This window comes from Drosophila persimilis, unplaced genomic scaffold (assembly GCF_003286085.1).
Source record: "Drosophila persimilis strain 14011-0111.01,24,50 unplaced genomic scaffold, DperRS2 tig00000002-arrow-pilon, whole genome shotgun sequence".
Classification (NCBI taxonomy): domain Eukaryota; kingdom Metazoa; phylum Arthropoda; class Insecta; order Diptera; family Drosophilidae; genus Drosophila; species Drosophila persimilis.
The window spans coordinates 8,464,016-8,492,014 of NW_020825289.1; the positions used below are offsets into that span (position 1 = coordinate 8,464,016).

At 47.2% G+C, this 27,999-nt stretch overlaps 3 protein-coding genes across 8 annotated transcripts; 1 reads left to right on the forward strand and 2 right to left on the reverse strand.

Moving 5' to 3' along the window:
• Window positions 1-4,611: 4,611 nt before the first annotated feature.
• Window positions 4,612-16,015, reverse strand: LOC113565203 (ikaros family zinc finger protein). The gene is made up of 5 exons (XM_026986677.1): window positions 15,822-16,015; window positions 7,941-9,158; window positions 7,509-7,847; window positions 7,304-7,441; window positions 4,612-7,229 (listed from the first exon to the last, which is right to left on the reverse strand). Exons 2-5 carry the CDS (start codon window positions 9,156-9,158, stop codon window positions 6,765-6,767), a joined length of 2,160 nt encoding a protein of 719 aa, XP_026842478.1. The 5' UTR covers window positions 15,822-16,015; the 3' UTR covers window positions 4,612-6,764.
• Window positions 16,016-16,617: 602 nt separating this feature from the next.
• On the reverse strand, window positions 16,618-17,944 carry LOC6590132. The gene is made up of 4 exons (XM_026986441.1): window positions 17,686-17,944; window positions 17,363-17,631; window positions 17,138-17,303; window positions 16,618-17,082 (listed from the first exon to the last, which is right to left on the reverse strand). Exons 1-4 carry the CDS (start codon window positions 17,687-17,689, stop codon window positions 16,943-16,945), a joined length of 579 nt encoding a protein of 192 aa, XP_026842242.1. The 5' UTR covers window positions 17,690-17,944; the 3' UTR covers window positions 16,618-16,942.
• Window positions 17,945-18,816: 872 nt separating this feature from the next.
• On the forward strand, window positions 18,817-27,957 carry LOC6590712 (protein lingerer). Of its 6 annotated transcripts, none has more exons than XM_026986435.1 (15): window positions 18,820-18,865; window positions 19,747-20,143; window positions 20,200-20,374; window positions 20,440-21,869; window positions 21,939-22,372; window positions 22,547-22,639; window positions 22,751-22,855; window positions 22,996-23,102; window positions 23,177-23,691; window positions 24,773-24,907; window positions 24,988-25,113; window positions 25,176-25,427; window positions 25,498-25,653; window positions 26,638-26,670; window positions 27,126-27,957. In XM_026986435.1, exons 2-15 carry the CDS (start codon window positions 19,775-19,777, stop codon window positions 27,222-27,224), a joined length of 4,029 nt encoding a protein of 1,342 aa, XP_026842236.1. In that variant the 5' UTR covers window positions 18,820-18,865; window positions 19,747-19,774; the 3' UTR covers window positions 27,225-27,957. The 6 variants fall into 6 exon arrangements, with proteins under 6 accessions (XP_026842241.1, XP_026842238.1, XP_026842237.1 ...); XM_026986438.1 differs by having other exon boundaries at window positions 23,177-23,595; XM_026986437.1 differs by lacking the exon at window positions 26,638-26,670 and having other exon boundaries at window positions 18,818-18,865; window positions 25,176-25,421; window positions 27,126-27,224.
• The last annotated feature ends 42 nt before the right edge of the window (window positions 27,958-27,999 follow it).

The window sequence follows — 27,999 nt, forward strand, 5'->3', positions numbered from 1 at the left end:
GAATCCCTTGGTAGCTGCAGCAATTGGAAAACTTAATTTGAGATGCATTAAGTTAATCGGCCAGCGGTTGCCTTCATTCGAACTAATTAAACTAAATTGCTATTCCAATTTTCCACTTGCTGGCGAAAAGATGCCTTGGGACAGACCATCCTCCTCCCATCATCAACATCATCATCTCGTTTAGAAAATTGAGGCTGCCCGAGTGAGCTTTCCCATTGAAATCATCTCTTGTTGGGAGATTGAAAAATCGTATTGAATTACTGAAACAAAAGTGAAATAGGGAGACCATAGACCTAGGAAAATTGAAGTTAAATCACAATCCATAATGTTGCCAAATGTGCGATGCTTTCCATGTTCCATGGTCCCAGCTCTATTGTGTCTTCCCCAGCGATTCCCGATTGAATTATGAATTAATAAAGATGTTTGCCCGCAGGTCAGATTTGGGTTACGCCAGCCAAAAGACAAAAGGGGAACCCCGGAACCCAAGTTCTCTGGCTAGAGAGAGACAGAGTCCAACCCCTATGGAAATGTTCACTGCGTTCGTTCTGTCCTCTTTGGCTCTGGCTGTGGCCGGGCTGATGCTGTTTTGGCTTTTTGGTTTTTTGGATTTTGGGCAAAAACACACATACAAATCCGTTACAACAACATGCGTGTAACTTGAGGATGCACTTTTCCTGCTGCTGCCCCTTTTATTGAAAGATAATTGGGTTCGCCAGGCGATGGGAAAGGAGGGCAGGACCCGGGCGACCAGACAGGCGTAAAGAACGGACGTTCCCCCAAACCTACGATTCGCAATTCAATTGAGATTCAAATTCACTTACCCCCACCTTTCGTCGGAATCAACTTATTATATTTCAAATGGAAGTATCTGACACATCACCGCCATCATTCGTAACGCCCTCATCCAGCCCAAGCCCAGTCCCAGTCCCAGTCGCTGTCCCTGCCCCAGTCCTGAACGCTTTTGACGTGTAAATGTTATCTCTTTTACAAATTAAGCCCGACTACGCTTCCTATGCCGGATTTTGGGATTCGGCGATGGCCTTGTGGTGGCTTTTCGTGTACATACGCGCGTATCGTGTATCTGTGGATGTGCGGCTGTGCGTGCACCACCCTCGCCCTCCCGCCAGACCGCTCGAATCCAAAAAATGTCCAACAATTAAATGTAATTTGAACTTACTGACATGAGCGTTAACGCTCCCATGCGAGATTGTGCGAGGAAGAAGGGGCAACAGCAGGGGCCGGGGCCCAAATAAATCTGCTTGGGGGATCACCAAGAAGTGGATAGATAATATTTGAGAGCCGTTGCTTTGTTAATTACTTCCCTCGCACAGATTAACGCAAGAAATTTATTTCAATTTGAAGATCAAATTCGAGGGTCTTAGAATATTTACGGGTATGCACATATTTATAATATCCATTATTGGTTCATTTTGGAGCTGCATTCCGAATACTCGTTTCAAAAGCATCTCCGTCCCTTTGGAGCAGAGCAATTTGTGGAGATTAAGCCACCCGTACGGCGGCTTCCAAACGGTGTAGAGTGTCGCCCAAAGTGTCAATGGAACTTTTTAATCATCCATTGGTTAAATTCCCCCCATATCGACCTTACTCCGCTCTGTGGCAGCCTCTAATCGGTTTAGGTTCGCCTGCCGCACACACTCACCCACACGCGGCAGGGAGGGAGGAGGAACGATGCACATGTCGCACAGGAGAAAATGATCCAATCCAACCGATGGATGACCAGACCCCAAAGGAAGACCGCAACTTGTGGGAGTTTAGTGGTGAGCCTCTTACACTCGGCCAAAAAAGAAATATCTGCCAAAATTCTTGAAAAAGAGTTGATTTTTAGTAGTTTTTAGCAGGCCCGTCCTGCCTTGGGGGTGTCACTCTCATGGCTGACGTCATGGATCGTCAAACGCCGTTTCAAAACGCATCTGCATGTGTGCGTTTGGGTATCTGTGTGTTCATGCATACATATACATATGTATGTATGTATGGGCGATACGTATGCCAAATCGGCTTAAGGGCAAGTTATCGGCATTTGAAAATAAAAACAAGCGCATTATTGACACCAACCCGAACAGCATAGATTTAGCCTGCCCAGCGATTTTGATATGTGGAAATACACTGAGAGAAACACAGGAATAATCTTAATTTGAAATGCAATTTTTTGACTTGGGAATACCTTTGTAAATACCCTGTAGCTTTAGCTATTATTTGAGACTTAGACAATTTCAACCAGAGAAGGGTGTACGCAACTTCCCACAGAATTTTCTCAGTGTAGCCCATCGGCAGCCCATCGACGGCAATGCTTCTGGCAGGCTGGAAATAAGGATGACGATGTCAAAGCCTCCGTCTGTCTGCCTGTCAATACGTTTTCCATTTGTCGCCTCTAATGACACACATATTTAGGTGTTAATCGCCTCATTGGAACGCTGGCAGCGGATTTGCTCGCATTGTTGTCCGCTGCGGCGGAGTCGGGGTTTTAGGCTCAGGCTACGGCAACGGCAACGGCAACGGCTCCGGATCGGCCCCAGAGTCGGTCTTAGGGTAAATATTGATGCTGCGATTATAACTATTGATGCGTTCACAATGGAGTTGCCGGGCATTATCCGCAGCCGATCAGCCAGCTAGATCTGCCTCTCTGTCACTCTGCCTATCTTTCTCTCTCTCTGCCGATTAGTCGTGACCGGCGACTCAGTCAATCGTGTTTTGGCTTTATGGCACATTATCCCCTAAATCGCAAACAAAACTGCAAACAAATTGCCGCAAAGCAAGACCACCGAAAAAAAAAGGAACGAATAAGGAAGGAAAGCCGAAAACATATGGGATCGGGGCAACCAGAGCATATGCTCGGAATCCGGATTGGGATCGGATCGTGAAGGTATTAGAAAAATTGTCAAATGGCTTCAGTGGCGACGGAAGTGAGCTGCCAATGATACCATAGTCGTCTCTTTCTCTCCCTCTCTCTCTCTCTTACAGGGTTGTTTGATTGAGTCGTTCGTAGGTTTGTACAAACGAGTATGTATGCGACAGATTTGCTAAATATTCGGTCTATTGACGAATATATTTTTGTATTATACTAAAATGGTTTCAAAAAAAACGTAATTCCATATCATTTTAAATACATGCAAATATGTATATAATTGGGCTATTAACTATATTCCCATGTAATGACAGATATCCAATCTCCTTCATTTTCGTTTCGAGCAATATCAGTTACACAGTAAAAATGACCTCAACAAATCAATTAATAAGTAAATATGTACATCTTTACAATTGCTTATCAATTGCTCTCAACCACTTAATAATATGTATGTATATGTATAATCCATGATTCGTATCTTAATCAACACATTTAAAGAGATTCTCGAATTTTAGTTTTGAGTTGTGCTAGGACCATAGGAATCCATGTTTTCAATGCATTCATTTACATTTTTGATGACATCCCGACGGGGGTTTGTCATTTATGGATTTATATAATTGGGACTCCACTTTTAATCAGGGAATGCCATGAATGTAAGAATGTGGTTGTATTGCAGACACACAGAAAGATGATTGTGACCTAACACATATTCTTAAAAATAAGCCCGACATCATTTATCTTTATCATATTTACATATGAATGTTTATTAACGTGTATCTGAGATTGATTGCTTGGATCCATTGGGTATCATATGTATGTACATATATGTATATACATATGTGTGTATGTATGTATATCTGTGATTTTATTTGTCTACTTCCAAGAACTTTTGGACTGCTATGACGATGTCAGATGTCTAATCTCACACATACATACATAGATACATACGTTATTAATTGTTCATCTTTTATCCTAGCTTATGTATGTAATGAAAAAAATGATATTAAAAGTCAAAATTCGATACGTTTAATAATGCTAAAAACAGGACTCTTACACTTTTCTATATTTTACAGTTTTTATCCAAAACTACGTCCTATCTCTATTTACTTGCTCCATTCATTCATAAATACATACATACCTACTTTTACTTTCTCATTTTTTCAGTTCTTTTTTAACCAATAAAAACCGTTTTCTCTTTCCTTTTCTCGCTTGATTTTGATTGGCTAACAACGTTTTGCACATTAACAGATCTCTGTGAAGCTTAACAGCGATGAACTGCTTGTGCCCCAAAGCAAGTGGTTCTGTGAACTGCTTGCAAGTACTGAAGCCACTGCTTGCTACCGTTAGAGATTTGAAATGTCCTCAAATAAAACGCCTTGCTTTGTTGTTTTCAACCATTTTTATTTCTAAAAAATTAACATGCCTTTTTGTTGTAGCTATAATTATAATCACTAATTAAGTAAATGTTTTGCTTCTGCATTTGGTGTTTTTTCCACTTTCATTTTTCTCTTTTATCGATTTAATTCTATTAAAATTCAACACGAAGTTCAGCTAAAAATTGCTCAATCGTTATATTCAACGTTATACGCCTTTGATTTCGAAATGGATTGGTTTTTTATAACAACTGGATGCTAGTTTATTAACAAAGTTCAATGCGCACGCAGGCGTACGTGTATGTATAAAAACAAAAACATAATTAATCCCTAGGATAGATTACTGAATATATGTATACTATATTAAATGAACACAACAAACCATTTTTACACAAGGGAATTGGCTAGAGAAGAGCAACAGATTGTAAAAAACGATTACCATATCTAGAAGAAGAAGATAAAATGTACAATGCGCTAACAGAGATGAGAAACAAATAAAAAGTCTAACAAAAATCTCCGACTAATGATTAATTCTAACTAAGTGTAAAGATCATTAACAACCGAAAGAGAAGAACCTACACATTGGGGATGGGTTTAGCTTACGTTCCTTATCTTCTTCATTTTTTACACAGATTTTTTATGAATAAGTGGTTTACTTTCGCTATCAGGCCTAGAAATTTGTGAACATCATGGACGGATGTTAATCTGAAGTAAAATTTTGCGCACAGTGACGCCTTGCTGACTGCATACAGCCCGCGACGGGTTTATAGTGGGGCAGGAGGTAGGAGAGAATGGAACTGGGAACGGGAAGAGGGAAAGGGGCAAGGAATTAGGGGAATATTGTAAATTTTGATTTACACTAAAGTTAACTATACTAATCAACAGCTTCGTGACCCGTTGGCTTCTCCATTTTGTTTCCTTTGTACAGTGTTCGCGCACACGTGCTCGTATCATGGATGTATATCTACCTCTATATACTTGTCAGTATATTTATAAATGTGTGTGTGTGTGTGTTTGTATGTGTGTGTACTTATGTAATGCTATATCATAGGCATCTAAGGCATAGTTTTTATCTAAACAATAAGGTTTTCATTTCATGTTAATCCATGTTTCAGTTTACCAATTATTTACAACAATTTCGTATCACAATTGTAATTTTTGCATGTTCTTTGCGTTTTGCTTGTTTCAAAAAAGGTTGCTATGCTTTGGACACACAGTGGGCGTTGTATGCAAACTGTTGAGCAGCACTGTGCGGATATACATATTCGAAATGTTACTTTTGCTACGTTGCCGTTACTTCATTGCTTCTTTTTATTGCTTTCTTTGCTGCTTTTGTTTTGTTTTGTTTTTGCTTTGTTTTTGATTTGTTTTTTGTTAAGTAAAAGTAACGATTATAATAATTGAATTCAAAATTCGTTAACCTCTTGCTAAGCTAAAACAAACTGTTTCTATGTCTGTATCGGTATCTGTATTTGCATCTATGTATGTATCTGTACCTGTGTTAGTGTGAGTGAGGGTCTTGTATATAACCTGGCTATGTGTGTGTGTTTATATATATCCTGTTTTACATATATGTAACGTTGCTTATATTGCTTTTCATATAGATCTGTATAATTAAACTTGTTGCTGTTCTATTAAACTCTGAAAACATAACAAATTTAAAGCCTTTGATGAACATGTTTAGGCATTTTGATGTACATACGAGTATGCATGCATATGTATGTTGTGCATATACGATGCTATGTTCGATGTGTGTATATGATGAGTGGAGGCCGGATGGTCTGCCCAGTTTAAAACCATAAATTGCCACCTTTGAGGCGTCCCGTAACTACAATGCACTAAACCGACTTAAGATCACTTACGTCACAGGAAAGTACTGTACTTGTTACGTATTCCGTTTACATATCGCATCATGACGTAAGTGTTGCTGCCAGTTGAACCGGCTGGAAATTATTGCCAAGACTTAAAGACTAAAACTACTAAACCTAATGCATAATAACACTACATAACAGGGTTCGGTTCGATTCGGTTCGTATCTGTTCTGTTCGGGGAAGATATTCAACATCATATTCTGTTGTTTCTGTTTCTGTTTGTTTCTTTTCCTTGTCACGTTAAACGTTCATGTAAAGTTTCGATTCGTTAAGGGATAAGGTAACTACGTAGCTCTCATTCCATGCTGCCTCGCCTGCAGAGGCTCCGCATGCAGGTCATAAAAATATGATGAGTGTTATCTCTATATATAACTATATATGTATAATGTAGATGTAAACGTAGATCTAGATGTACAACTAGATGGTAGGTGTATAATCATTTGCTCTGAGCGTAACTGTGTGCCTGGTTGTGGAAAATCTCTCAAAATTGAGCTAAGTAAATATTCGGAATAAGCATTCGCATTCGCATTCGAATTCGCATTTGCTCTCGCATCCGTGTCCAGGTGTGGAGGTTCTCTCCTCCTGCGCCAGACCCCACCCACCACCCCATCAAAGTGCCAGCAAGCAGGCTTAGATGCCGCTGGCGAACTGTGGCTGCTATTGATGACTCTTGCTCAGCAGATGAGCATTGAAGTCGTAGACGTTGTTCAGCTGTTCGCCGCAGATGTTGCACTTCCACGGATTGCTCTCGCAGTGGCAGCCCTTGTGGAGGAAGTAGAGCGTCTCGTCGGGGAACTCGATGCCGCAGAAGTGGCAGGTGAGGATGAGCTTGCGATTCAGCAGATCCCCATCCTGCCCCGTCGACGTGATCGTGCCGTTGCAGATCTGTGTGGAGCCGGACCCGTTGCTGGGATTCGGCACCGCTGATGCGGGCGTGCCACCGCCGTTACTGCTGCTGTTTACGCCACCCGATCCAGAACCCGAACCCGACCCATTGCTCAGGCTGTTCGACAGCACGCTGTTGTTCTCCAGGGGTGTGGCATTCCGTGTGATCCGGTTGTTGGCCTTGGCGCATATTCGACGTTTCAGATCCTCTCGCAGGAGAGATTTCAATGGTGAGACCTGGTCAAAAGTCAACAAAAAAACCATCGTAAAGATCGTTTGAAATTAGAATAATGATCGTCCGATCTACCCACCTTAATCAGTGAGGTTCTGTTGTTGTTGTTGTTGTTGTTGTTGTTGTTGCTGCTGTGGTTGGAAGATTGTTCTGTGTCGCTGCTGGCATCGCTGCCGTTGACCTGCAACTTTTTGTCCACATCCTCTGTCATTGGCTCCTGCATTAAAACGAGTACATATTAGCCTATGATCATTCGGTAGATCCACCCTATCTCTAACACTCACCTGCTTGATTGGTATCAGGCTGATCGAGGGCGTTATGTGATTCTCGTGGTGGTGGTGATGGTGATGGTGGTGCTGCTGGAGATGGCTCTTGAGGCTCGTCGTTGTCGTGGTGCTCGACGTGATGGGTGTGGCCTTTGTGTTGCAGTCCATGGGCAGCTGTAGCTCCACCGGCGACTGCATGATCAGGGCGCGATCTTTCACCTTCTCCGCATTGGACTCGCTGTTTCCATTGCTAATCACACTAATTGTATTGTTGTTGTTGTGGCTGTTGCAATTGTTGTTGTTACTGCTGCTGCTGCAGTTGTTGTTGCTGTTGTTGATGTTGTTATTGTTGTTGCCCTGCAATGCAGATTCACGCCAAACGCAAATCAGCTGTGGGGGCTTACAATAAGCAAGGGGGATTGGTGGAGGAGATGCTCGAGTGGAACTTACGTTGAATAGCTCCGTGTTCCCGTTCTCGCTTAGCGTGGAGATCTCCACGTGCGGCGTGAGGAAGTGCATGGGCGGTGTGGCGTTCTCCAGGGAGCGCATCGACTCCCCGCTGTCGCTCTGATGACTGGCAGGAGGAGGCGCCACCGAGGACGACTGCTGCTGCTGCTGTTGCTGCTGGGCTGTAACGGGCACGGGAACGGGAACGGGACTCATGCCGGGCGGGACATAGCTGGCAGCAGCCGCAGCCGCCGCCGCCGAAGCCTGCGACTCGAGCGCCAGAAGCAGGGAGGATGTGCCGCCGGGCCCCGGGTTGTCCAGGTCGATCCCATGCCGGTTAAAGAAGTGGATGCGCAGCGATTTCATGGACCCAGCCCGGTAGCTGCAGAGAGGGCAGGTCTTGACCAGATCGTGCTGGCCGACGTGCTCGTTCTGGAAGTGGGCGCGCATCGCGATCTGCCGCTGGAAGCCGCGATTGCAGATGGGGCAGTGGTAGGGCAGCGTCTTGGTGTGGGTGGTGAAGTGCTCGGCCAGGTGGTCCTTGCGGAAGAATCGCTTCTGGCAGACTCGGCACTCGTACGGCTTCACGCCCGTGTGCCGCATCTTGTGGCGCCGCATATTGGCTCCGTTGGAGAACTTCATGTTGCACACGTCGCACTCGAAGACCTTCCTGGAGCTGCTGCTGTTGCCACTGCCATTGCCCGCCGGCGAGGAGCTGGCCGAGGAGCTGGACCCCCCGACGTTGTCCGACGATGGCTTTCCAGTGTCCATGTGGCTGAGGCTCATGTTCTCCGGCTCCCCCAGATCCTCGCTCTTCAGACGGACCGAGGCAGCTGCCGCGGCCGCAGCCGCCTGTCCGGCCAAACACTGCACCACGTGGAGGAGCAGCGAGGCCCGGGAGCTCGTTTCGAAATTGTCACATCTCTCGCAGCGGAATGTCATGGGCGGCGAGTGGGGGCCGCCAGTACTGAGATTCGTGGGGGTCGGCGTCGGCGAGCGCGGCTCCGGGAGCTCTGATTCCGAGGCGGATCCCGAGACGGACGCATCCCGATGGGCTGCAGCCTCCTTAAGGCTGCGCAGGGCCAGTGCATTGTGGTGCAACAGTGCTGCCGTGGTCGGCGTCATATCCACTATGAGGCCCCCTCCCACTGCCACCGAGGGGCTGGTGTCCTTGAGGGCCAGCTCCATGCTGCTGGCTGCAGTGCTGATCGTTTCGGCCATCTGCAATGGATAATGGAGGTGGATAAGTGCCAAGATTAGTCCAAGCCCCGCCCAAAAATCGATGACAAGTTGCGGTTTTTTTTTTGGCATTTCAAGTGCTTCTAAACCCCAAACCCCAAACCCCAGACCCAAACTCAGACTTTGACTTCGACTCTAATAAGCCAAATTGGTGTCAGCGACGAAGCTTTGCTGGTAGTGGAGGTACGGGCGGTGATGGAGGAGGGAAAGGTGGCCAGGAGGGGGCGCGGTTGAGGGGAGACCTGCGGCGAATTCGCTAAGAACCAACAACGACCATTTTCGGGCGGCCTCCACATTGTGGCTGTAGCTGTGGCTGTGTCTCTGGCTGTGTCTCTTGTTGTTGTTGTTGTAGTTGTTGTTGTAGTTGTTGGTGGTGGCACGTTGACGCTGACTTCGTGCGGGGCCTGCTTCTATGAAAATACCAAAGTTATTGGGGCCAATTACTGGTCTTGCAGGTGGGCAATCGTTTGGACACCCATACAAAGCCAGAACAGAGTGTTCGAAGATTGTGGAGACCGCGACCACACCAACAAACACCAAAAATCATTCAAAAGTTTGTTTGCCCCAACACACAATGGGGGGATTCGCCATAGAAACTTTGACGGATCTTCGAAGCAGACTTTTTTTTTGAGAGAACTGATTCCCATGCTGTAAGTACTTAAAAGATAATACTTCACCCAATGTTTTGCTATAGGTATGGTTTAAATATTTTGATACATGTATCTGTCTATGTGTATTGTATGGGAAATGGTAATTTATAGCAAAAACCTTTTCTAAACTAACTCTGAATGAACCTTTCACTCAAGACTTGATACAAGAAGTTTGAGTATGGTTTTGGAAGCTTTTGAGATTGAATGGATCATAGAAATATAGCTCTACGAAGAATTCATCATTCATTTCTGTGTTTTGTTTTCACAAATGGAATTCAGGTTGTGCCTTACCTGGCTCTGCATTCGAACATATAGTAAATTAGTAAAATCTCAGAGACTGAAGGTTTTAAATGATTTCAGTCTTTCAGGGATCGTTGAGTTCAGCTTGTGCCTATGTTGTGAGTTTTCCATGTAGGCTTGCTGAGACGCGTGTCACTTTGTCTGGGTCGGGTCTGGGTCTGGGCCTGGTCTGGTGGATATTTGGCAATAGGTCAAATGTGAATACTACACACATAGGCATGTGTATATGTTCATATGTATGGTATATCGGTCAGAGTATAAATCATCATCCATAATCATTCCGCAGAGCTGGTCCGAAGCTCTTCTCGCAGCTAATTTAATTCAACCTTGAATGCTGCTTGTGCATTAGCATTAGCCAGATCACAAAAGCCAAGAGCCAAGAGCCATGGGGGACGACCTCAGCCCCAGAGCTGAAGCTATGGAGCTTCCCCATACCGACTATCACCATTCGAATGTGTGTGTGGATGTGTGTGCATTTCTGGTCAGCAGATTGAGGGCGCCTTCTCATCGCCTCATCACCATCATCATCATCCGCAGAGCAGATTGAAATGTGTGTCGTAGGGCCTACAGTGCCCCCCGTGTGAGAGCATAAAGATATCAACATAATTACGAATTCACTTTTCGATGCATAACAGGTTTCGCCGACTGACTCCCCTCTGGGGCCCCATTTGAATGTTTGAATGCTTGAATGTTGTAAACCTGTAAGCATTAGCCGCGGCCAGCGGGCCAGCGGGCCAGCGAAAAACTATAGCACAGAAAACGCACAAAAAGTTGGTTTGCATTTTCAGTAATTATGAGGGGCTTTCGGCTCTAGCTCTGGCTCTGGCTCTGGCTCTGGCTCTTGCTCTGGCATTATAAATGCCATAGTTAGCCCGGGCCTCGAGTTGTTGCCAACCCAATGGAGTCATTGGGTCAAGTTTTAAAGTGCAACTGGGTCATGCTTTATCATTATCGTCATCATCATCATCCTCCACATCGCTGTCCACCATCTCTGGTTGGGCGACCCAACTTGGTCTTGGCTCTTTGGGTTCGGTGGTTCGGTGGTTCGGGGGTTCGGGGGTACGCGGCTGAGGTCTGGGGTCCGGTGGGGTGTGTGTCCCGCATTTTCACTTGCTAGGTGTTCCCAATTCGGAATACCAAAAGCCGAAAGCAAAAGAAAATATGTAAGCGCCAGCGCCACCGCCAGCGCCTGAGCTTGAGCTGCTCCAGAAATGAGAGCACACACACAAGTGAGCGACATAATTGGAGCGCTTTGAGAGCCCTTAATGATGTTGCACAGTGTCCGCAGAATGGGGGAGCAATGTGCGCCAATATTGGGGCTAATTTTAGAGCGATTATAACGTAAATTGAAACTAATTCTTGGATTCTAGGAAATACAGCACATTCTTTATCAACATTCTTCCAGTGTAAATGTAAGAAAACTTTGATATAAATGCAAATTTAAAGCTTCTATTAAATAGTTATTCAGGGAATTGCATCTAAATATAAGGGATTTGTGAGCTGAAGACCAACAGATCTGAAGATCTTCCTTGATCCGCAGATACAATGGCACTCAGACCAGTGTGCACAGGGGCTTGTAGGCCAAATGAATCTTTTGGATAGCCTCAAGCCTCGCCTAGCCTCACGATTCCGATTCGGATTCCAATTCAAATTCAAATCAAAAGCCGAGTCCATTAGCATTGCATTGACCAGTCGTTGGAAGAGCGCTCTTCGAATGGTCTTGGAATCTGAATTCAAATCCAAATCCAAAGCGGACGCATCTTGTGGTGGTGCGGCGATGGATGCTTAAGGCTGGAGGCCCCCCACTTGATCGCATGCAAAAGAAAAAAAAGAAAAAGAGACAAAAGAGAGCGTATAACTGATTTGACCTTAGCAGGCATTTGCCTACCGGTTTGCTAGTGCGACTCTTCAGAGGAAAAGCAGGGGAGGGGATCGCGCCCTCTGTGCCATTTACTCCAACGGCTCCGGCTGTTCCATTTGTGCCTTTGGCGTCACGCAACGAAGTGAGTCAGTCGGTCGATGGAGCGCTGTGGCGTCTCGAGCAAATCAATGAACCATTCCCCCCCGCAAACAAAAGCAGCGGCAACGGTAGCGGCAACAACAAGAACAAATGAGCGTTACATGTGCGTTGAGACGAGAACCAGAACGAACCGAAAGAGACACAACAACAGAGCGAGACGAGAGACAAGAGAGAGAGAGAGAGAGAGGGAGAGGGAGAGCGAGAGGGGAGAAAGAAACCACTTTCCATGGCGACACACTTTTATATGCTACGTGCTCTTTTGCTACTTTTGCCACTGCCGCTGCCGCTGCAGCAACAACAACTTGGACTCGGGTTCCCCATAATAGAAAGTGGAACAGGAATTTCCCCCCCATCAATGCCACCAAAACGGAGGCAGCGGCAGAGCACGATGATTTCATTTTGGCCTGCACTCATTGCGAAACACTTGCCACGGCCAACAACCAAATGGCGGCAACAGCAACAGCAACAGCACCAACAACAAGCGGACATCGAGAAAATCAAGAAACGGCTAAAAAAGATTGGAAAAAAAATAGTTCAGTGGGAGCAAGAGGGAGCCAACGCCAAAGCCAAAGCCAGAGCCAGAGCCAGAGCGGCAGACAGCTGAGTGGCAGGCAAGCAAGACCAAAAGAGAGAGCTCTCTCTTTCCCCACTGACTGTCTTCGAGTGGAGCGCATGTCCCATTTTTGTTTATGGTTTGCCGCTGCGCTTCTCTTGTTGTTCTGTTTGTTGTTTCTATTGCAGGTGCATGCGCGCTCTTCTCTTTGCTCTTTTTGCTATGGTTCTTCTTCTCGCCTGTGGTTGCAACAATTGCAATTTATCAGCATTAGCCGCGTGAATTAATTTCTAATTGATGGCCTATGCAATGGGCTCTGCCCCACTTCCGATTCCGTTTCCCGACCCCACTCTTCAGCTTCTGGTGCTGCTGCTGCTGCTGCCGCTACTGTTGCGGCTCTCTCTTTATCACTCCCTCTCGCTGCTCTCGCTGCTCTCTCTCTTTCTCGCGCTCTCTTTGGTAAGTGGCACTGGGTAGCGTATAATTTTTGTTGTGTTGACCTAATTATACGCTCATTTTGATTCACTTGATTTTCTCTGCTCGCAACCACACAGACGCACACATGGACGTTTCGTCACTGAGACGACAAGTGGAGCAGCAGCAGTGGCAGTGGCAGCAGAGCCAGCAGCCCCACATTGGGGCAGGCGACCGTAATTTCTTGTGGTTACTGGGACGCACATTATTGGGTTTCCACAGAACATGCACATGCTAGGGAGCGGGTAGAGGGAGGATGAATGTGGAAGAGTGGCAGTGTGGGAGTAAAGGCGTGGGCAGGTGTAAGGGAAAGAGTCTTAATCCTTATTCACACTCACTATTTATAGCTGAGATATATCTGCATATAGACCGTGGGATTCTGTGCTAATCCAAACTTCACTTTGGGCAAAGGGAACACGGGGAGCGACATATGTAGGCTCGAATCCAACTGAAACGTTGTGCTACGTTCAAATTCAAATTCAGATTCGAAAATGCAATGGCAGTTCCACCAACAGCCCGTCTGACACGACCAACCGACTGACTAGGAGACCCAACTGTTTCTGTCTCTGTTGTGTTTGGGAACGGAAATGCCAAGGGTGGCGTCTCGCCCAAAGGGGGGTCGTTCAGACAAAGTCTGCGCCCCCTCCCCAAAGAGGGGAAAAGATAGAGGAAGAGCCAATATTTGATGGCTGGGAATCCTGAATCAAATACATTTATTTGGGATATGCGGCTAGCCTCCTAGGGAAGCCCCCCCCAGCAGCACCTAACACTACTACCACTGTCAAAGATTTGCCAATCGTTGGCGCGCTCCGGCTCTCCGACAGACACACACAAACGCAGACTCTCACAGTTACAGAGACACAGATCAGCAGCAGGCAGCAGCAGCAGCAGAAACACCAACACCAACAACAAGACGCAGCAGAATTTGAAATTAGGTCAACAGGTTTGGTTGATTGTGGTAGTGGGCCTGAGCCAGTTACTCGAGCGTATGCCGTCCGTCGTCTTTGCCTACGACCTCGGCTGTCATCATCAAGAGAGAAGCAGAAGCAGAAGCAGCAGCGACGGAGGCAGAGACAGCAACATCCAAAGCTATCGCTGCCGCCGCCAACGCAATATGCGTTCCGTTCGTTCCGTCGTTTATTGCACCAGAGTTCGTGCAGTTTGCAGTGGCTGTGGGGGAGATGCACTCGCAGACACACACACATTTATATATATATCAGAATTGAGCACACCGCAGTGTGGGTGCAAGGGGGAGACAAGAGGGCGCCCGTTACATTTGGGTAAATGAACCAGGGATGCAGCACAACTTCAGGGCTTCATTGAAGCATGGAAAAGGGAACCCTTTGTAAATCAAATCTTTCCAATATTCTCACAACAAAAGCCAGCCCGTAGCAGGTATCCGCTGCGTCCGTTGCTGGAAAATGTTGCGAAAATCCGCATATGTTCTGAAATGGAAACTCAACTGGCAACCAACTAACTTGGGCTTCTGAATTGATTTCGTTGCAGCCAAGAGATTTCCACATACTTCTTAGTTGGTTTCTGTGTCACAATCACAATCGCACACACATACAGCGATGCGAAAAGGTAGGCAGAGACGGTCGACTGTCGACGGCGGATGGCGGATGGCGAACGGTGGAGGGAGTGACAAGACAGAGAGGAGGAATAATGAGGCTCCCAGAGAGGCAAAGCTGCTGCAGCCACCTGCAGCAGAGACAGAGACAGAGCCAGAGCCAGAGGCAGCGCGGCAGATAATCCCAGTAGAAATTGAAACTAGTCGCTGCGGCAAGTTTATAGAAAACTGGTATAGAAAAAAGCACACATAGAGGCAGGCAATCGACCTTGTAGGAGTATATTTTGTCTTGGAGCATGCCCGTAAACTGGGCCAACGCGATTGCACTGAAATCAGGTGGGCGTGACGTAGGTAAATATGTTGGCCAATGCGGCCGTCTATCTGTGTGTTGGTGTTCGTGTGTCCCAGTGTGTCTGTGTGTATGTGTGGGAACGTTTTTGGGAAAGCAAGCACCTAGATGCCGATGATGGTGCTGTTGTAGCTGCTGCTGTACCCTTGGCGCCCATAATCCATAACAGAAAATCCAACGAAATGTGTCGCAATCCAAGATCCGAAATAGCCATCATTCGAAGGGAGTTTCGTAATTACATACTATTGTGCGATACATACCCGCCAAAAGAGATTTCTATAACCAAAAACAGCCTTGGATGTGGATGGATGTGGTTTGGTTCTTGCCGCCTGTCTGATTTTTATTCAGTTTCTGATGTTTTCTGTTACCTTAGCATTAGGCACAGCTGGAGTCTTTTGCAATGCTTCTCGAAAAAAGAAACGTTTTGTGTTTGGCAATTTTTAGATTTCAAAATACCACAAGGTGCATTCTAACACACCACACAGACACACACACACACACTCACTCGCGCTCTCTGGTTCGCGCGCTGTATCTCTCTCCTTCGTTCGGGCACCTTGCCTCTCTCGCACTCACAAACACACACACATGGACACAGAGCTGCAATTCTTGGATCTATGTTTCTCAATGGGCTCGAATGTGGGCAGGGGCTGGGTGGCAGCTACAGTGGGGGATTTTGCAATTTGCGTACACTTTGGAGTCGCGTCGCACACTTATTATCCAACAACTAACCTCCTCCCACAACCCGGACTCGGGAACGCTGCGGCAACTGGAACACAAATATATGCACGACAGAAACGAAAGGGCAAGCGCAGCGGATCGGATCCACAGTTAAAGCCTAAATAATAACAACAATAATAATAAGAATAATGTTAACGGACAACGCGCGCGTCGTGGCCACATCCGAATGGGCCAAAAGAAAAATTTACACTGAAGCGGTGTCGCAAAACGACGAGGCACCACACCAGAGCAACGGCGGCAGAGTGAGCTGTTGTTTCTGGTGCTGCTGCTGCTGCGCGCGGCTGGCGCTCTCCGGTGAACAAAAACAACTCAAGCGATTCCGATTCCGATTCCTCAAGGCCTACTATTTAGGCCAAAAAATAATGTACCACAACAGCAGCAACACCAACAGCAACAACAAGAAGGTGAACAGCAACTCGTTTGCTTTGCTGCTGGTTTGTCTTACAGAAATGTAAACGTTCTAATTGAGTTCTCATTTATGGCCAGTGGTTGTAGCTCCACCGACATCTGCTGTGCACTGTACTGTGCCGCAAGTGTACTCGTAGTTGTTGCCATTACCACCATTACCACCATTACCCATAGTGCCAAAACAATCGGAAAATGCATTTTATCCGGCTGCAGCGACCGTTTTCCAATGGAAATCAAGTTTACCGACTTCTGTAAAGTGCGCGGGTCTTCGATTGCCCAACACACCACTGTTTCCTCTATCAATCAGCTTCGACCTGTCCTGTCCAGGTATTCCAGGATCCTCTAATTGAGATTGGATTAAATGATAAACAAAATGATATTTAAAATGAACACAATAATATCTTATCATTTTAATGAAAGTAAATTATGTTTATATAAATAAAAGAAAATTAAATCTCCCAAAAGGGTCAATATCTCTCTTAAGCCACACAATATTCTTAGTTGTCAGACCTCAGATCTTCTCCAAGTACCATGTGCTTCTGTACCAGATTATCTGTTGAGGCCAGGTTCTTGTTGAGCTGTCCACCTCGTTCAGTGTCTTGCAGATGTCTTTTTCGAACTGTCGGACCATCGTTATAATGTTACTAACTATGCGATTGTCACATTTGCTTTTTTCATTCTTAGCACTGTCTAACTGTCTAAACTCAGTCAAAGAACTTGTTCAATTTACTCCTCCTTTTCACATCGTGTTTTCTTTTATGATACCGACGTTTTAGGGTGTGAAAAGTAATTCTTATGTCTGCGATGTAGTCTGCTTCAGTGTATCCACTTCTTTTTTGAATCTCTAAATAAGTGCATGTTGATTAACAGATATGTACATTATATGCATAAATACTCACCATAGATGGTCCTGTTAATATTCTTAAACTGCCTAAACGGCTGTTTGTGGTTAACACCATCGAAGTTGAAGCCCATTATTATTTCCTCTCCGAATATCTTGGGTATACTATCCTTCAGTGGCTGGATGATGCCTTCTGGCCGCAAAATTCGCTTCATCATAGGAATCTGCAGTGCTAAAATTAATATCTGCGAATTGTAGACACGATCTTGCACTATGTACTCACAAAGCTATTTCCGGGATTGGCCAATTCAGAGTCTAATTTTTCCAGTTCTTGCTGCTCTCGCACTGGGAAATATTCCGTTCTGATCTCAGTGGCTTCAGTCAACTGCCCATTAATGTTTGGCAGAGGGTTTACTTGACTTAGGAGCGTGATTATCAAGTCTTGATTGCTCAAGATGTCATCTAATTTGTCCTGCAGCTCTATTATTTTTATTTGCAATATCTCATCGTCATTGGACGAGAGCGGATCTTCTTTCTTCCTAGTCGCAAATGCTGTGGATTGAATTTAGTACAATAAGAACGGAATATTGTTGGAATGTGTCTTACCCATCGCCTGGGACAGCAATGATATGCTCGCAGTTATGTATACAAAAATTTGTTCAGTTTTAATTGCTCGATTCGCTCGGTTTATTTTTGTATGCTTACCGACTACCTAGAGATGCGAAGCACCGCATTGTTTTTATACTCTCTTGTGAGTTATCGTTCGTTGTGCATTTCTAGACGCACCACTCGTTGTTGTTGCAACTAGCCGATGATTGCCCTCCTCTATTCGATAGGTATCGCGACAGTGCTCTTTAGCTCCCGCGAGTATATTACAGCACTGTTTCAATATAAGTGCGTTTCTCGGCGCATTTGCAGGTTTGCTCCGTTTTAAAAATTTGTTTACACCTTAAAGTAGCGTGATGAATTCTCGAATTAGATGTTAAAGTGTAGTTGAAGTGCTTGTCCGCCTCTGTGTAGTGTTTTCCTGATGTTTGTCCATATTTTTATGGCGTAAAACTTTGTTGAAAATTCAATACTCGCCGCTGTCTGGAGCGGCAGTGTCGCCGTCAATATAATTACTGTGGCCATAAGTTTACATAAGAGAGAAAGAGTCGGCTATAATGTTTGCAGAAATGGCGTCGAAGTGTGTGCACATGGCCAAGACTTTAGACAATGGCCGGGGCTGCTTATTAATAATTTGTAGCTGAGCTCGCATTTTATCTATATAAAATGCATTCACAATCTTGAAAGCTATTGGAAATAGTCAAGTTAATTGGAAACTGGCATTACATTTCATATCCAGTGCAGTGTACACCATTTTGTCCGGTTTTTTATTCCGCTTTGTGCGCTTCATTCGGTTTCAATGCCCTCGCATTCAGTGTTGCCGAGTGCCGCGGCATATCTAGTGATGTGTAATTGCGAAATTTGGTTTGAAAAAGTGTGTTTTCCGCACAAATATGCAATTTTACTGCTGTAAATTACTCGAATAGTTTGTGCAAATTATAACATTCTTTATCCGAACAGTTGGTAAATAAATATATCCCACCCGCTGCACGCCGGGCCCACCACTCACACCTGGCAACACCAAGCACTTGGGATAGGATAGTTAGTGCGACAGGGATGCAGCTATGGCAGCTGTAGAAATCCGAGCACAAAAGAAAAAGCAGAAAACCGAAGCGGGGAGGCCAAGAATTTTATAAATCAATTCTTGTCTATGCCCCAAGCTGGCAATTGGCATATTCAAGTAATATTTGTGTCTACTCTTCCCAAATGCTGGGGCCAGCAAAATAAATCTATACATTATACTTAGAGTAGTGAGCGAGAGGCGGTATGCGGACGTGCAAAATGTATGTCCCATGTGAAAAAGTGTATGCGGCAGAGGGGACAAGTGTGTGTGTGTTTTTATGTGAATATGAATAATGTATGAAAAGGCATTATTCATGACGAGATTTGATAAAACTGCGGTGACAACAAAATTAAATGATTCAGATGCACTTGGTATCGGGGTCGTGCACTGGATCGAAACGGTCTCTCACAATTTACCATTGTCGTCTGTGCACCGTTCTCTTGTGTGTCCAACCCCCCCGGCTAAATACTCCACCGTCAGCAACCACCGATTAGAAAAGCGGACGACGTTTTTCGTTGTGATGCGTCTCGGTCACGTACCCCGCCAACGTCCCGCGACGCTCACTTTGCGTTACCTGTTTTGCCAATACACACACCCCTCCGCCGCTGTCTTCTCTATGGCATTGCTGCTATTACTTCCTCTTTTCACTCTCCCCCTTTTGCATGGTTTGCATTAAATTTTTGTTATTTCTGAATACTTGCTTTGTTTGTGCGTGCGTGTCGCTCTCCCGCTCCGGCTCTCTCATGTCTCTCTCGTGTGTTGTGTGTGTGTGTTTCGTTCTTTTATTCTCTTTGATTAAATGTACATTGAACTCTCATCTGTCGGCGGCTCTCATCATCTCTCTGTTAGCTTTTCCTCTGCCACTTGTTTTACAACTCGTCAAATTTGGCTAGATGAAAATTTAGGTTTTGTCTGGGCGTCACTGGGCAAGAACGCTCCTTGATTAGTCTCTGGACTGGAATGCTAATAAGTTCTTGTTGATTTCCTGCCCCTTGCAGCTAACTTGTATATACAGTGTACATAGAGATGAGCACACAAACTCGTTCAGGCGGCGGTGGCGGAGGAGGCGGCAACAGTCGCAGCCAGAAAAAGTCAAATTCCGCCAATGTTGGCGGGGGCACGGCCCACGATGCAGCCCCACATGCAGCAGCGAACAAGAAAGGCGACGCTAATAAGACAGATAAACCAGAGAAGGCCCAGCCCAAGGCCACCACGGAACAGTTGCGCATCGCCCAGATTACCAACAGCACCACAGAGGATCCACAGATCAACGAAAAGGTTACCCTCTTACTGACTATGACTCAACGTTCCGAGGAGGAGGTGTGTTGCGCCCTCAACGAGTGCGACTACGACTTGGAAGCAGCAGCCAACTTCTTGATCGAGGAGCTCCCTCAGGTGAGCGATTCTGCCCCTATAGGAGGGATCCCCTCTCTGAATCTGAATCCTTGCAGGGCGCCTTTGCTAAGTACGAGAAGAAGAGGAAGAGGCCTGCAAGCACTGCTGCCGATGGTGCCGCTGGCGATGGTGAGTGGGCCGATGGCAATGCAAATGCGGACAAGCGCGAAAATACCCGGAACCGCAGCTCGAACCGCGGTGGCGGACGCGGCGGCACTGACAGCCGTGGATGTAAGTATATCTTACACTTTCCTCTCACGCATCCCCCGATTTAATGCTGTTTTCTCTGGCTCCAGGGCGCGGCAGAGAGACCCGCGAGAACGAGCGCAACACTCGCGAATCTCGCGGCGGCGGTGGGGAACGCGGCGGTGAACGTGGTGATGACCGGGCAAACGACAACTATCGCGGCCAGCGCAACGGCGGACGAAGTGCGCCTGGAGGCGGTGGTGGACGCGGCGGCGGCTTCGTTTCACGCTCTGGACGCGGAGGAGGTCGCATGGGAGGTCGTAGCAGTGGCCCACGCGGAGATCGCACCAGTGGCAGCGGTGGCTTTGGAGCAGGACGCAGTAGTAATGCCAACGAGGACCACCACGAGGTGGAGCTCTGGGACAACACCATTGCGCAGAATGCCGAGAAGCAGCAGCCTGGCCACGACGATTCCTGGGGCGACTGGAACAACGAGGAGTATGAGGGCTCCCTCAAGGACAGCAAAGTGTTCACCACCAGCAATCTGTCCACACAGACGGCCGCCGCCGTGGTCAGCGGAGGAGGTGCCGGTGCCGGTGCAGCATCAAGTACTGGATCTGGGGGCGAGCTTTCGGCCCCGCCAGGACTGGAGCATCATCTGGGCAGCAGTGCCCTGGCCCAACAAGGATCTCATCTGGTATCGTCGGTCGCAGTGGGAACAAGTGTCGAGGACAACAGTGGTAGCAGTGGGCCGCCGGCAACACCGCCGTCAGCGCTGTCGGGCTCGGCCACCACGCCGCTCCTGCAGTACAGCGCCGCGGTCAGCAATCCACCGCCCCAGATGCAGTCGCAGGGCACGCAGCACAGCAGCGGCGGAGGCACTGCCGCTGGTGGTGGGGGCAGCGCTTCATCATCTTTCGTATCCGCCGCATCAGACACATTCACAAGCGCCGCCTCGGCAGCAGCCACGTTAGTGCAGCAGGCCCAGCAGCAGCAACAGCTTCAGCAGACGACTCCCATAAAGCCGTCGGCTACCCTTTCGGTGGAGCAATCTCAGTATTTCAACTCCCTGGCCAGCCAGGGCGTCAGTCCCGGATCCGCTGCCGTGCAGCCAACGCCAGCTGGCTATGCCCCAAGCTCTGCCACCGCCTACTCCCAGACGAGTACGAGCGTGGGTGGCGGTGGGGGCGTGGGTGGCAGCCCGTACCCCAGCACGTATGCGAATGTGTTTGGCTCGACAGCTGGTGATCAGTCGCAGCAGCAGACGCAGGTGAGGAGGGCACGCGTCAAGCTGCCGCCTCCCTCGAAGATCCCGGCGACCGCGGTGGAGATGCCCGGCGACAATGCCCTGAACAACATTGGCTACCTGGATGTGCAATTCGGTGCTCTGGACTTTGGCACGGACGACAGCTTCGACTCAATGCCAGAGAAGTTCAACGCGAGCGTCGAGCAGCAGCAGCAGCAGCAGGACGACTATCAGAGCAAGTCTCAGCAGCAGCAGCAGTCGACTCTGACAGCGGGCCTGCAAAGTTCTCAAATTGTGAGTCATGCCCGCCTTGGGCCCATGGAACCCCATGGAACATCTAATCCGCAATCATTTTATCAACAGGGTGATGCCTTAAGTGCTGCCGGCTATGCGGCCCGTTCAACGGCGCAGCAACAGCAGCAGAGTGCTAGCTCGACTGTCGCCAGCAATGCCCTGGATCAACTGACCAAGAACGATCCCTACGGGCAGGCAAGCAGTGCGGGCAGTGCCTATCAGAATGCGTACCAGAGCAGTGCGGCCAGTAAGGCGAACAGTGCCTACCAGACGTCGGCGCAGGGGGGCTACAGCAGCTCCAGCTATGCGAATGTCCAGTCGTCGGTGGCGAACAGCTACCAGCAGCAGGGGTATGGCTCGTACCAGCCAAATGTCAACTCCTACCAGCAGCAGCAGACTGTCGCCGGGACGCAGCCTTCCGTGGGTGGTGTTGTGCCCGGAAGTGGGTCAGCGTCAACGCAAAACATTCCGGTCGGAGGAAGTGCCAGCCAGAACAGCTCCAGGTAAGCAGCCCCCGTCGGTTGCTTTGTTGCCATCCGTTGATTTCTAACAACTTATGCCGTTCTGTTGCTCTGTTCTGTTTTCTCTTCTCCTAACACACACGTTCACTGTTTGTTCATTTGCTAATACCTGCCTCAACCCGCCATTGCCTGCCCTGCCCATGTCGAATGTTGCAGCGGTAATGCCAGCTCCGCGTATCTCACATCGGGATACTCGACGCCACAAAGCGCTTACCAGTCCAGCCAGAGTGTCTATGGCAACAGTAGCGGGTATGTATGGGAATGCTGCTCTCTCTATCCTCCTCCTGCTCCAATATTTTAACACGTGCTCCTTCGTTTTGTTCTGCCCCGACTCCTCCCAATCGCCAATCGCCCATTCAGGTTTGCTGGCAGCGCGAGCAACGCGTCTTCGCAGTACGCCAGCTTTGGTAGCAGCGCCAAGCTCAAGGATGCCTCTACAGCCAGCGGCGCCGCGCACTACGACAGGTATGTTGCCCATCCCCGCATGCTGGTGATCCTCAGTTCGCTTACTAAAACCCGACAGGATACAGAACAAGCTGTTGCCGTTTCGAGTTCCCCGGTTCACAGATTAATCAATGCATTGTTTTTGAATTGCCTGCTTTCAGTGTGTCGACGAGCAGCGGCGTGAGTAGCAGCAGCGGCAGCACGGGCAACGGAGCGGCAGGAGCCGTGAGTGGGCAGCCAGGGGTTAACCAGGCGTCTGTGTCGAACAGTGAGTGCAACGGCAGTGGGGATTATTGTCCCTTGGCAGCACGTGATGCATTCTCTTGTTTTGTTCTTCCGCAGATAACAATGTGAGCGGCAGCAGCTCCAACAGCAACGTGACGGCGGGCGTGACCAGCGGCAATGTGGCTGGAGGAGGCGTTAGCCAGAGCGGCGTAAGTAGCGGCGGCGTGGGCGTGGCCGGTGGCAGCGGTAGTGCGTCCAGCGTCGGTGTGAATGTGAACAACAACAATGCCGGCTCGGTGGGAGGAGCGGCGGTCGCTGCCCAAACAGCTGCCGGCACCGCAGCAGTGCTGGCCTCGCTGACCAACAAGAATAGCAGCAGCAGTAACAGCAGCGGCAGCGGCGTTGGCGGTGGCGCCACAACAGCTGGAGGCGTCGGAGGCGCAAGCACCGGCAGTGGCGTCGGCGCTGGTTCTGGTGCTGGTAGTGGTGGTGGCGGTGGCAGCGGCAGCGGCTTGGTGCCCACCAACATCCAAATGGTTAGTCAATATATTCAGACTGGATTGCCATACTATCAGCAACCAGTTTATTCCTACGAGGAATTACAAATGATGCAACAGAGAGTGCCACATGTGGTGAGTTCATGGAGAAAAGCAAAAGCAAAAACCAAACCAAAACCAACAACAAACCAATGTAAACAATCCATCGAATCGAATCGAATCGACTCTAATATCAATATCAATAATCAATCAATTGTATCCGTATCCGTATCCGCACCCGCATAAGCCACAGTCCAAATTCCATTCAATCCACTTGTACGATATAATAAGAACTACTACTACTACTACTCATCGTATTGTATATTCATGATCAAGATAAACGGCTCCCGCGCATCCCAGCAGCTTCGCCTCTAGCAGCAGGGGCTCTGGCTCCGGCTCTGGCTCTCGTTCTACTTCTAACAGATCCGATCCGATCCTCTCCTCAGTGTGCATTGTAACATGTAGCATTTGAACGATGTCTGTGTCTATATCTATTGTCTATGTCTATTTTGTCTGTGTAATGTGTATATATCATCACGATTTCTTCTGCACTTTATTTAAATATTTGTCATACCATATCCGCTTCCACACTCCCTTCATCTCCCAACTTATCTCATTCCGAAAAATATTCATAGATCCAGAATTTCCTGGCTCTTTTGCTTTTGTTCTTCCTTGTCATCCCTTTTCTTTGCTTTTTACTCGTACTCCACATAACAATCAATCATGCCAAAAATGAACAAAAAATCTCATGCAAATTAAAAAAAAAAACAAAAAACTAATTACAAAATTTAAAAATATTTAATTGCTTTAATTTGGGTTTTGTTTTCTTCTTACTAATTTCGCAACCGCATCCTCTCGCCACTCCACTCCACTCCACGCTCCTAACCTGCTCTCTCATATATGTATATTTATATTTTCCATAATTTAATAATTTAAGCATTTAACAACACATCATATTTTTTTTTCCATTTCCATTCAAATGCGCTTTGAGGCGGTCCGACCCGCACACAGCTTTGCCAAACTATACAGATTTCACGGATTTGATCTTGATCCAATTGCACAAAAGTCTGGTAAAGCTGCGTCGCGTCATCGGCCATCGGGCCACTTAAACAGACTCGATTCTCCTACTCAGCCTCGACGGCCGGCTAATTTTGTGTGTGTTTTGTGTCGATTGCAGCAGGGATATTACGATCTGAACTACACGCCAACCAGCCTGGGAGCGGGACGCGACAATCTCGGATCTGTGGCGTACTCAACCATGACTGACGGACGCTTTGCCCGCACCGACAATAACTCCAGTCCAGTAAGCAACGTGAGTCCTTAGTTCTGTCGCTAGTTAGACGCGAATGCGGGAATAGTAGCTAAATGTCGCTCAATATCTTTGCCTTGCAGGTGTCTAGCACAATGTCTCAACAGGCGGGCTCAAGTGCACCCATGCTGAATGTTCCTTATGCCTATTTCTATGGTGGCAATGTGATGCCTGGTGGTTTCCAGTACGGCACACCTGCCATTTATCCAGTAATACCTTGAATATATTCCTCCATATATGTCCTAATGTATGCAATGTTATTTTTGAATAGCAACAAATACCGACGGCAAACACGGCATCCGGTGGACAGTTCCCGAAGCCATCGTACAGCGCGGGCTACGGCTCAACCAACTACGACACCCTCTCACAGACCACACAGGATTACAGCAAGGGCGGCTACTCGACGAGCGTGAATCAACAAACGAAAACCCAGACGGTTTCCAACCAGCCGCAGGCGGGCACTGCCTCAGACCTGACCTCATCGATGTACGGCAAGGGCCACGTGGCGCTGAACAAGGTTAATGTACGTACAGCTTGGCCAGTCATCCTAGTCGTTCTAACACCCGATTCCGATTCTCCATTTTCCCCTACAGTCGTATGAGAAGCAGAGTTTCCACTCGGGCACACCGCCACCGTTCAACATGGCCAACACGCAGACAGCGGGCGGTACCTCGGCCCAGCCGTACGGCATGTACTTGCCGATGCCAGCAGCCGGACACCACAATATGATACATCAGCCCATACACCAGGTAGGGTCCGAAATGCAACAAGTGATTGTGGTACGAGGAGGCTGCGAGAATCACATCCTTGAGATTGGAACACATGTTGAAATCAAGAAAGAGCAAATTTGGAGGGATTCTCACTATGACGATGGTGGCACTCACACAGATCAAGATCAAGATTACAACTGCATTTTTGGGGACGAGGGCCAGCCAGAGCTGTCCGACAACCTTCAAGATAATGTCTGCGAAATATCATTCATGGACGACTGCTAGACCTGTCAGAGGGGGGCCTCCATTGAGCTCTAGACCAAATACAGCCCATCAATCAAACACAATCAACAATCCATTTGATTGTGTTCATATTAAATATGCGCTTTACGTTACTCTCTCGGCGGCACACACGCACTCTCTCGAAGACACTTTCATATTGGCTTGGTTTGGTTTTGGTTTTAATTTTATTTTTAGGTTGCAGCATACACAAGTTTTATTCCGCATGTTTCCCTCTGTAGAACGGAAGGAGGGAATTTTAAATCTCTAGAATCTCTAACAAAATAAACGTACACTGAACACTTTTGTAAGCCCAAAGACTAACCAACATTCCTCACTAATCCAATCACACTATCATTTTGTAATTCTTTTATGCATCCATACACGTGTTTGTACATTGAAAATTTTCTTTATATTTTCTTAACCAAACGTTTGTTGTTTTTTATTTTTCCTTTCTTTTCCTCTAATCTAAGAGCGTATTCGTGACTAACCCAAACATATTTCATGCATTTTCTGATTTTGGTATTTTGTATTTTGAGTCTCAAAGGAGTGTAGACTCTATAGAACACGGAATTGAGTATATCTCATCAGACTCATCAGCCATATCCATTGGGTTGGTTGTTGGGTAGCAAGTGCCAGAGACAGAGAGAGTGAGAGAGAGAAGAGAATTCTAAAATGCATGAAATTGTTCTATTGTATGACCTTTCTTTATAATTTCTTTTGATTTTTTTATGGGACAACTAGATGGACGGCAGGATTCATAGCTCATCCCGCCGGGTAAGTTCCTTTGTTGTAAATCATGTGTAAAAGTTGCTTAATTTCTGGTAAACACGCACTACAACTCGTATCTAACCCCCACATGCCGTGCCATCCCATCCCATCCCATACCATCGACTTGTTGTCTCCACCCACATCGGCTCATTTATTCTGTAGTCTGCATGAATCCTCCTCCATAGAAACGACGCCAACTCGTAGCTGAGAAAACTCAAAATGAAATCAAAAGGAAATCAGTTATCGAAAGACTCTACTTTAATCAGAATCAGAATCATCTCTCATGACCATACCATATCTGCTGTGTAAATAAGTGATATACTATATGTGTACTCTATATGTATGTTAACAATTGTGAATCGATGGCTAAGCTAAGTGGAGACCGGAAGAGGGAGCACTGTTCTTCTGGGAACAGGGAATCGAAAACCTGCTTTATTACTGACCTTCCCATTCTGTTGCAGGACTCGAACAGCGCCGGCCAGCGTCAGCAGTCGAGCAGCCAGTCAAAGTCGGCCGGCAAGCAGGGCTACTCGCCCTCGTACTGGACCGGACAGAACTAGCTTCCGGAGAACACAATCTGGCAGATCGCTCTGCAGCCTGCCGCCTGCCTAGCGAGCGAATTTTATAGCCTCCGCACCACGCCCATACACATTTACAAGAACAATCACAGCTACAACTACAGTATCAGCAATTCGGAAGCGTTGTCCGTAACCAATACAATGACAGCAGACATAGTGACCACTACAGAAGCCACCGCCGCAACTGGAGTCGCCACAGACGACGCCAACACAACCACGACCCCAGCATCAGCCACCACGCCCAGTCAGTTATTAATGCTGTTCGAGGAGCAGTCACAACCATAGCAGACAGAAGCCCAATTCACACCCCAAACACACACACACACACAACCACAAACACACGCCGTTGAAGAGGCGAGCGAGGAGTCGTCGTCTTCATCGGACGATGACTATCTAATATACGAAGATAAGCGATCATACTTTACTTAATAAGAAACGTTTTTACTACGAGCGCACCGAAAAAGGCCACGCCTCCTCCTTCAGCATGCCCATGCCCACAACCAACGCCCATACCATACCCGAGACAGGAGCACAGAGAGGATGTGTGGCTCAGGTGCATCTAGGATGCTACTCTCACGGACGCGTACACGCATGAATGCCACATACATACATACAAAAAAACAAACAAACAAGAAACATACAGCAACATCCGCATAAATATACCAAGTACCATTTTCACATTGCATACAAATAAATCTACAAAGATAAAGAGTAACAATTATTAATTATTAAAGGCGTAAAGCGATGTAACAGATTA

Bases quoted from the DNA above. Each gene is read 5' to 3' on its own strand.
- LOC6590132 (XM_026986441.1), bottom strand. The intron at 17,304-17,362 runs GTGAGTACATAG...TTAGCACTGCAG, and splicing joins CCAATCCCGGAAATAGCTTT to ATTCCTATGATGAAGCGAAT. The intron at 17,083-17,137 runs GTGAGTATTTAT...GCACTTATTTAG, and splicing joins TATTAACAGGACCATCTATG to AGATTCAAAAAAGAAGTGGA.
- LOC113565203 (XM_026986677.1), bottom strand. From the start codon at position 9,158: ATGGCCGAAACGATCAGCACTGCAGCCAGCAGCATGGAGCTGGCCCTC. The intron at 7,848-7,940 runs GTAAGTTCCACT...TCTGCATTGCAG, and splicing joins GGAACACGGAGCTATTCAAC to GGCAACAACAATAACAACAT. The intron at 7,442-7,508 runs GTGAGTGTTAGA...GTTTTAATGCAG, and splicing joins GCCTGATACCAATCAAGCAG to GAGCCAATGACAGAGGATGT.
- LOC6590712 (XM_026986435.1), top strand. From the start codon at position 19,775: ATGAGCACACAAACTCGTTCAGGCGGCGGTGGCGGAGGAGGCGGCAAC. The intron at 22,640-22,750 runs GTATGTATGGGA...TCGCCCATTCAG, and splicing joins GTCTATGGCAACAGTAGCGG to GTTTGCTGGCAGCGCGAGCA. The intron at 25,114-25,175 runs GTAATACCTTGA...ATTTTTGAATAG, and splicing joins GCACACCTGCCATTTATCCA to CAACAAATACCGACGGCAAA.